The sequence below is a fragment of the Pinus tabuliformis genome, chromosome 3_1, assembly GCF_031772625.1.
Source record: "Pinus tabuliformis cultivar Carrire ecotype Pingquan chromosome 3_1, CPIR1, whole genome shotgun sequence".
In the NCBI taxonomy this organism is placed as follows: domain Eukaryota; kingdom Viridiplantae; phylum Streptophyta; class Pinopsida; order Pinales; family Pinaceae; genus Pinus; species Pinus tabuliformis.
This window is the reverse complement of record NC_142301.1, coordinates 979305056-979314750: the sequence shown is the minus strand read 5'-3', so window position 1 is coordinate 979314750 and position 9695 is coordinate 979305056. Positions and strand designations below refer to the sequence as shown.

General features: G+C 42.2%; 1 protein-coding gene across 1 annotated transcript in view; it reads left to right on the top strand.

Moving 5' to 3' along the window:
* Window positions 1-1142: 1142 nt before the first annotated feature.
* Window positions 1143-9695, top strand: part of LUT1 (Cytochrome P450 superfamily protein) — a 286615-nt gene continuing 278062 nt past the window's right edge. Inside the window, exon 1 of the mRNA XM_089412345.1 lies at window positions 1143-1963. Within this exon, the coding sequence (XP_089268471.1) occupies window positions 1409-1963 (555 nt within the window). The 5' untranslated portion in view covers window positions 1143-1408. The remainder of the gene's footprint in view (window positions 1964-9695) is intronic.

Below are 9695 nucleotides of genomic sequence, written 5' to 3'. Positions count from 1 at the left end.
TATGGGCGTGAATTGTGGGCTAGCAACATCCCCGTCTCAAAATGGAAACAAATTGAGAAAATACAAAAACGCTTGATCATGAGCAAGTTCAAAATAAAAAGTTCGGTACTTCATGAGATAATGTTGAGTGAAATAGGAACAACTCCCATCGATGTAATTGCTATGGTGCGACTCATAAGATATCTAAAAAGAATTGAGCAAATGAGAGTAGATAGATGGCCTAATGTTATCTTCAATGAAGGCACGAGTGAACGAAAGAAAACATGGATTAGACAAAACTATGCATGGATGCAAAAATGGAATATCTACCTCAATGCCTGTCCCACAAATAACAAGGAGCTAAAGAATTTTGTTATGGAGAAGTTTCGTAAATGGGTATGGGGAAAAGAGTTGGGTAGAAAGAAGAAGTACTACATTGAGGAATTCAACCCTACGTGTGATCTCCAACAAAAAGAGTACATTGGAGCCAATACTTCGATGAGGGCAAATGTTCTTATTGTTCAATTAAGAACCAACTCGCATCAACTTCGGTGTGAAACAAGACGGTGGAAAAGGCCTAAAGAAGCTTGGGAAGAATGGGTGTGTACATTTTGCATGTTTGGGGCAGTGGAATTAGAGAAGCATTTCATTTTGGAATGTGATGCGTTCAAAGACATTAGAGAAAGTTATGAGAATATGTTAACATCGGTTTCTTGGCATTGTCTTTTCAGCGAGGGGATTGTTGGAAGGTTGGGCCAGCTCATCACCAATTTGAATAAGAAAAAGATTGAATTATAAAAGGCGAAAAACAAAAACTAAGGGTCTCATAGACTATTGGGCCAGCTCATCACCAATTTAAATAAGAAAAAAATTAAATTACAAAAGGCGAAAAACAGACTCTGATGGTCCCATAGACTATTTTTAATCTAATAGACATTGAAATAAAATATCATTTCATTAATGGACGTTGAAATGATATTAATGGACGTTGAAATAAATATCATTTCATTTATGAAAGAAAAAAAATCCATTAAATTTAATCATAATGTTCGAAAGTAATACTCGTGCACATGGAAGGATCGTCTGCAAGATTTTATTGGAAATACGTCCCTAAGATTTTGTGGTGGGTGATTGCGTTATCTTCGATACAACGGCAGGTGTCGGGTGACGACACATTTTATGGGTTACACATTCATTTTACACTGTAATTGAGAAGAAATGTATCTTTCAGCATAAAACACTCAGCAGGCCGACCAATTCTATCAGAGTATATTGAATATCTGAATATGCATGGGTGGGCTATTTCCAGTGGACAGGCCTAAAGAAGAACCCATCGAGTGTTCTCACGCGTAAGGTTCAACCACAGCCATGATTAAGTAATCCATACATTGTATTATACACCACCCTCCCGCCCCTTCTTCCTTCCACCATGACATCGACGCTATCCTTTCTCTTTCCTTCTCTTAGCAGTAATTTAACTGTAAACCCTCAGTGTCCAAATTGTAATTCGTTTTTACCGAAGCATAAATCAAAATCTTATAGCTGGAACAGCAATAACAGCAGCAGGAACAAGACGCTGCGAAGAATTGAATGCAGCAGACGGGATGGGAAAGGTGGTTCAGGATCCCCTGATAAGGCAGGGGCTGGGCGTTCATGGGTGAGTCCGGATTGGCTGACTTCTTTTATGAGAGTAAGGCTATTAGGTCCTGATGCTTCTGGCATTCCCGTGGCAAGTGCAAAGCTAGACGATGTAAAAGACTTGTTGGGCGGCGCTCTCTTCCTTCCTCTTTTTAAATGGATGGAGGACTGCGGTCCTGTGTATAGATTAGCAGCTGGGCCCAGAAACTTCGTTGTAATCAGCGATCCTGAAGCAGCTAAGCATGTGTTAAGAAACTATGGCAAGTATGCAAAAGGGCTTGTGTCGGAGGTCTCTGAGTTCCTTTTTGGTTCAGGTTTTGCCATTGCCGAGGGACAGCTGTGGACGGTAATCATAAAGCTCTTCGATTCATTTACAGATTACCCACTAGAAGGAAACTTAGAATAATGTGCATGAACTAGATGTTTCCTTTATTCATAAATTACCCACCAGGAGATGGTAAATACGGAATGCAGTAGAAACTAATACTTAGTGGTAGAATATTGTAAGAGACTACACATTTGCTTCAACAAGTCAACATTCATCAGTAGAATTGTGAAACTAGTGTCAATAAATTGGGTGGTACCCATCAGTAAAAATTCTGAAGTACGGCAAGAAACAAGTCTTTTTTCGAACAAACTAACAACTATAGCAACTATTGTCAATGGCGGTTTTCTGGGTCCGTGAAAATGGGTAGCTCATATAGTCCCCATCTGGTTTCAAGTCTCACCAGGTGAAATGCCAGTGTTTGTACTTGCACTTGTGGATGCAACAGCAGCGGGTTCAGTCGTGAATCCTAGATTACTTTAGTGGAATATATATCTTCCACTTGCAGCTACCTAGCTGGAGGTAACCGAATCTAATGGTGTTAATGGTAACCGAATATTTTGTTCGTGGGGGAGGTTTGTCCCATAGCCATCATTTTAAATACATGAAACCAACATTCTATACCATATGCCTATCCCTTGTTCCAAATAGTGCATGAACATCTTGCCATCACAATGGCAGCACTGCCATTAATCATTGGTCTTGAGCGATGGAATAGGGATCAGCTGCATGGTTCCTGTTACCAACCAAAAGTGGGTACCTCTAGGAGAGCTTTTCACTTATTCATCTTCTCCCAGCCACCTGCATTAGTTGCATGTTTCCTCGCCCATTTGTCAAGAGCACATGTTAGAAGGTGGACAATCCAATCCGACCCAAAAGGTATGTTTTTCATTATGCAATTGGGTGCTTATGCTTGTTTTACATTTAGGCATTTTGGCATGGATTATTGAGTGACTTGGAAGAATGAAGGGCTTTGATTGCGATTTTGTTCCCTCACCTTAAATGGGGGGTTAATCTTCAATCCTAGTCCTGTGAGATCTCTCCTGTATTGGCCTATGGCTTTATGAAGGGCACAACTTGGGAAATTGTGATTTTGATAGCATGGTCCTGCTTTCCCATTTCATATTTATCACTTCTCTTCGCACATTATGAACCCTATTCCCTATTTCCCTTCCCTGAGTCCACATGACCATTGGGTCTATAGGGCGTTGACACACCCCTCCCGTTGTCCACATATTTGGGTAAGGCCTAGAAAGGTTGCTCAAGAGGTTGATGTAGCTAAAAGAAAGTTAAAAGCATATCATGGCCACAAGCAAGAAACTAAAGAAAAAGAAAATCATAAAGTGCAAAAGATGGATGGGACATTAAATAAAACACATGGGCAAAAGGCAAGCATGAGCTCTACCCTTTATCATAATGGCCATCACCCTGGTTCCTAGGGCCAATGATTGCCCCATTACATCATAAAAGATACCCATACATGTCCCAAACTTTGATGGGCGATGAATTGCCGCACCTTTAAGGGGCTAATAACTGCTATATACCTTTCACAGCATGCTCTCATTTCCTAGAGCTTCAAGCAGTAATACAAGGAAAAATCAAGAAAAAACAAAAAGAAAATAAAGAGGAGTGGAAAAACAAAGGCTAGGGTAACTCATGCATCCACAATTCTTCCTTCTCACATCTATACACCCAATATGTGGATTTCCTCATCATTCCTACCCCTGTGACCATGGCATATGGCTCCGAGCCCCCTTTATCCCAATTCATTCCATCATTATTCACATGCCACCTATTGACTGAAGGATGTACCAGGGACATGTCTTTCCCCTTAGGGTCTGGGAACACCTAATAGCGTCATCTAGTAGCCACTCCTACCTAGGGAGGTAACACTATTACGTGATCAAGGCCTCAAACTTGGAAGAAAAGCCTCGTATGAAAGGTCAATTTTCCCTTGATTAACAAGCTTGGTTCACTTAGATGCACTAATAATTAATTGTACCTAATGATGAAGATGCAACACTGGACATTGTGTGTGATTGGCAGGTGGTTTTCATCATGGTCTAGGTAACTTAATTGGGACCTAGGTCCACTAGATGAGCATTATGATGCTCTACAAGTGAAGTGTTGAGACTCGAGAGCCATGGGATTCTTATCACTTGTAGAGCATCACTCCATTCCATGGGCACCTATAGCACCCCAACAGTCTGCGCTTTGCCCCACATTATTCATGAGATGATGCACTTGGACTAGCATGCCTCCAACTGGCATAATGGTGTATACACAGTTTGATAGTTGATCTGAGGCCCAAATGAGGTTAGTCTCACCCCTGGAGGCATGAGAGGGCTAGCACCATCCTGTGAGCCCTCAATGTTGGACCAAAACCAGTTTATTCTATCACCAAGAGACCCATGAGACCAATTTTGTGCCCCAAACACAAAACTGGGGTCCACAGGATGATTTGCATGGAGATTGAGGGGTCAACCCCTAGATATGGATTTTTGGAGCCCTCTAGAGTCTACACTCGACTTGGCACTGGAAGAGCTCAACGCTTGCCCTAGAAGGGCCTACGCATGCATAACGTCAACATTTCAACCTCATTTGTGGCTTATTTCTTATGTTTTACATTGGCTATGAGGCTGGCTTAGTTTTTTCCATCATTTTACAACTAGAAGGTGCTTTTAGGCTAAATTAGAGTTCATTAGACATGTATAAATTGGAGAGAGATCATTCTAATCTCTCATCATCATCACTTGGAGAATTTAGACCTCTTGAAGGAACTCACATTTGCTTTTTTGTGGTTATTGGAGATTCTTGGAATGCATTTTGATGTTTGGAAGCTATTTTGGATTGTCTTTGGAGCTATTTCTTTGGTGAATGGATGGATATACTACATGTTATCTTGTAAGTGCCTATTGTTGAAGATTATCATTTTGAATTTGTCTAATGTATGGAATTGTTGCTTCTAGATTATGCTTGTTTGTGCCCTAATTTGTTGAAAATTAATTTTGAAAGCTATCTAGTTGAGAATTGTATATGTTACTCATTGTATAACATGTAATAAATGTTCCTAGTGGAGGAATTCTTATAACTCCATCAAACTCCATTTATCATTGAGTGGGTAAATGCTGGAATTTTGATACCTAGGGCATCAAATTTCGGCCTCCTTAGCAACAAATTAGGCTTATCTAAAGCATCCTTGACTCCATACGCTCAAAGGACAACGCACTAGTCCAAGCCTTTGGTGATCATCTCAAAATTTTCTCCATAAATTCCTCTCTCTTAAATTCGGTCCTTTTAAGGCTAAAGAGAAAAACTAGGGCTTGGAGTGAAATTTTAGGGAGGAGGCTTTTTGATGGTTTGAGAGCGTAAGCATCAAAAGGTAGGTCTTGGCTACATGACCTATCATTTTGGGGGGAATCCACTCAAATTTCATCCATAAAATCTCTTGCCCTAGGTGTTTCCCTAAGAGATAAACCCTAGTCTTCTCCCTCAACTTGAGGACTTTTTTGAGGGTTTCATGAGCTTTGGCATAGCTGATTATCATTGCAAGAAACCCTTTCTCTTTGGTCTTGACCTAGTGAATATCTATTGCCATCAGAAGCTTAAAAACCCTAGGTGTTGTAACTTGTTTTCTAGGGCTTTTCTTTAAGAGCGATTTGCTTCCTTGAAGCCTTGAACCATTATTGAGCCTCTCTCTTTAATGAGCTCTAGCTTGATCACTTTGTGCCTTATACTTAGTATATCTATTTTAAGTGATCTCCTTCCTCTTGGGACTCTTTCCATTAGTGAAAGTCCGTAAAGAGCAGGGGTTTTGGCTGAGGTGACATTGGGCCTCTAGCCCATTGTTAACGCTTTGTCTAGCTCTTGTCTTGTAGGGTTTCCCTCTCCAAGGTCTGCTAGATTTTTTGGTAACAATTCCATTAGGCTTCATTGAACCTGAATTGAGTGAGACAACTTGGTTGGTCGATGAATCTGCTAATAAGTTTAGTTCCCTTGGTACATGCTTGGTTGAGTTTTTGGAATGGAGGATAGGCTTGGCACAATTCTCTTAAAAATGGAACTTAATTTGTGATGTGAAGGAGCGGTTACAAGATTGAGATGTTGAATTGTATTGTTGGAGTTGCCCATGATAATAAGTCTGTAATATTTCTTAGCTAGGTTAACTCCTTGTAGGAGGGCATACATTTCCACTTGGTTATTGGATACTTTGCCTAGACCCCAGGGATAAGTTAATTCCATTTGATCTTTGGAGCCATAGAGCACACCCCACCACTCCCCCTCCCTGCAACTGCCACCCTTGGGTTTTCCTTTGAAGTCCCATCAAAGCATAGGATGGAAGAGTTATGTGAGGATATCTAATCGTTGAATTGCTCTTTGGTAAGAGATTGTTGCCATGGCTTTTTTCGAAGGGATGGGAGAGAAGGCTGTCATTGGATGTTGAATTGGGGAATCCATCTTTGTTAACTAGAATCTAGCATTTGAGGCCTATAAAACATAGGATTTTTGATCCTCATGTGTGTGAAAATTCCTAAACCGGAATCCCTACTGCAGCAGTTGATGATATGTCTCCTATTTGTTAGATTCCTTTAAACAAATTACTTGCAGTTTCCTACGACAAATATTGAAATACACACACTGCAACCTTCACTTAATTTAATATAATGCAGAAATAAGAAAATGAGCAAGAAAGAAAATACAACACAATGACACCGTTATTTTTGGACAAATGTCTTCAGAAAATCCCAATGTGGGAAAACCGGTGCAGTAGATCTAAGGGTTTTCATTATTAAGCAGAAGTTATTTTTGAATACAAACTCTGGATGCCTTGTTGACAATCCAATACAGAGAATATCACTTGATAGAAGAAATTAGTGAGATTACCTCACTCTACACTGTAAGTCTCGGCCGATCCGGTATCTGAAACAACGAGTCCACAACTACCTCTGCGCTGCCCCTACACAGTCACTGCGTGGGCCTACATCGCTGTCTTTGAGGCATTGTGTCACCTCTCTGCTGGATTGATTTGCTCTTAGGAGCTTCGACTTGAGCCCTCCCATCTCAGAATGTCAAACCCCCAGCAAAATCTCAGACTTCTGCTTGGAAAGCATTGCGCTGCTTTGCGTTACCCTCATTGGGCACTGCACTGCCTCTTCTGCATCTTTCTCTGCCTCTCTGCCGTGTATTCTTGGCTCCGAGGAAGATTCTCCAGCCAAAACTATCTCTGCCCCTCTCTACGTGATCACCACGAAATCACTGCGCTGCTCTTTGGCTCAGCAATTTGATCTGACTGATCAACTCTCGGTGTGTTTTCCAAATGAGCCTCAAGCCTCCTTAAATAATCTTCTTGTTGACATTCAACGACCCAGATTAGAAGTTAATCAATGGCTAAGATCATTTTTGCTTGATCCTTCTAGAAGTTGCACCCACAGTTAGATTAATACCCATTAATTATTTTAATTTTCTAAGTTTAGACTTAGGGACCCATTAAAAATAATTAATTATTTTAATAAAATTGCCTTCGGTTGGAATTTCCCAAAACGCTTTCTAGGTTCTTTGGAATACATGTGCCCAAGCCTCCCTGCAAAATTTGAGACTTAGAGCACATCCGATGCTACCAGAAATAAACGCTCCCTCTTAGCGAGGAATGTGCTCTAGCAATGCTTCCCACTGAAGCATCACCCTGACTTCATAACGTCGTCCTTTGTGTTGCTGATGTCTGACATGATGTCCGCCAACTACTGCGCAAATGCTGCATCTGTGCTGCTGCTGACTCGGCCACTGTCAAAACTGCATCCGTACTGCAACTCCCTCTCAATTCTGCATCCGTGTTGCTGTTGGCACTGGCACTGCCAACTGCATCTGCACTGCAACCTTGTCCAACTACTGCTGCTACTGCATCAACAACGGAAAAGCATCTTATATTACTGAACTGGTGTTCAGTATGATGTATCTCGCTGCTGGAGTCTGACTGCTGCTAGTCTCTACGTTGACCCTCCGAAGCCTCTACATTGCTGCTAACCTTTGCTCTGTGCCAACTGCATTTCTACCAACTCTGCTTTGTGCTGCTTAGTCTCTGGCGCTCTTAGCCACTGCAACTGTCACTCCAACATTCCTCTACACCAACTAACACTGGTCCATCCTGTAGCAAGGAATCGATCTGAGAGGTGGGCTCCTCAAGGATCCTGCCCATTTGTAGCTCTTTCGAACTACAACTCTAAATCAGCCCACCTCCAAGATTATCATGGCAAACTCCTCCTCCTCAATCTTCGCGGGTGCAACCTTCACATCATGCTTCTCATCTTTGCCCTTCTTTCGAGAGGACACTGTGTTGCGTAGTGACCCATTTCACCACACCTGAAGCATTTGATCTTCGAGATGTCCTTCTTCCTCCTCCGCTGCTCCTGATGCCCCTTGGATGCAAGGGCTGAATTCTCTTCCTCCTCGGGCTTCGACCCACTATTGTTGCTTCCGTCAAGCTTACACTTGACTAGATCTCTCAGCTCTTTCGGCTTGAGAGCTGCCCACATACTATCCCAGTCCGGCAAAGCTGCCCTGCTCAGGATGCTCTGGACAAAGACTTGCCACTCTTCTGAGACTGAGTTTAGGGCTAGTCTCACCATCTCGGAACCTTGAGGTGTAGACCCCACAGCTGCTAACTCGTCCCGAGTCTCCTGAAGCTTTGTGAGGAATGGATCAATGCACTCCCCCTTCGGCATCTGTGCAGGTCTCAATTTCTTCTATAAGTATATCTTCTGTTGCTTGTAAGATCCTTGGTACAACGTTGCCAAGACATCCCACATCTCCTTAGCAGTCCCTCTGCTAGCGATGTGACATACCACATGATCCTTTACTCCATCAAGTATCATCCTCTTAGCCTTCGCCATTTCTCCCTTGTACTTCTTCAGCAGATTTGGATCCACGGGTTCACCCACCATGCTGTCGACATAGGCCCTGAGAAAATGCTCATCTAGAAGGCATGACATGCTTGCCTTCCAAATCACATAGTTGGATGCCCCATCCAACCTGTCTTGATCTCTCAGCCCACTGGCTGCCATCTCTGTCGCGAAAATGTCAAACTACTCCTCTCTGTCTCTTACTGCTACTGCTCAGGCAATAAGAAAACGAACTTCTTGGTGAGAAGTCTACTGAGGAAAAATTCCCTGACTGTGCTTCTCCTCTCTTTTCTGACGTCTTTCAGCCCAACAATCTGCCTGCTGAAAATTGCGTCCCACTAGCTCTTTTCTCACGCTGAGGCTCTGCGCTGCTCCCTTTGGCTTGGCAAGATTACGATCTGTAAGTCTTTCCTCTTTGTCGACTCACTCAGAGAGAGACTTTCCTCGAAAAAAACAATGTTCTTGGCCTATACTGCGCAATCCCACTGGGGATTCGAACTACTGCCTCTTGCAGCTATTCGACCTTCTTCTTTGCTCAGCGCTGGGTTCTCTGACACTGCTCTTCTTGTCTCACCTGCACTGCTCTAATACCATGTGAAAATTCCTAAACCGGAATCCCTACTGCAACAACTGATGCTATTTCTCCTATTTGTTAGATTCCTTTAAACAAATTATGAAAACAAGAAACTGAGCAAGAAAGAAAATACAACACAATGACACCGTTATTTTTGGACAAATGTCCTCGGAAAAACCCAATGTGGGAAAACCGGTGCAACAGATTTGAGGGTTTTTATTATTAAGCAGGAGTTATTTTTGAATACAAACTCTGGATGCCTTGCTGGCAATCCAGTACATAG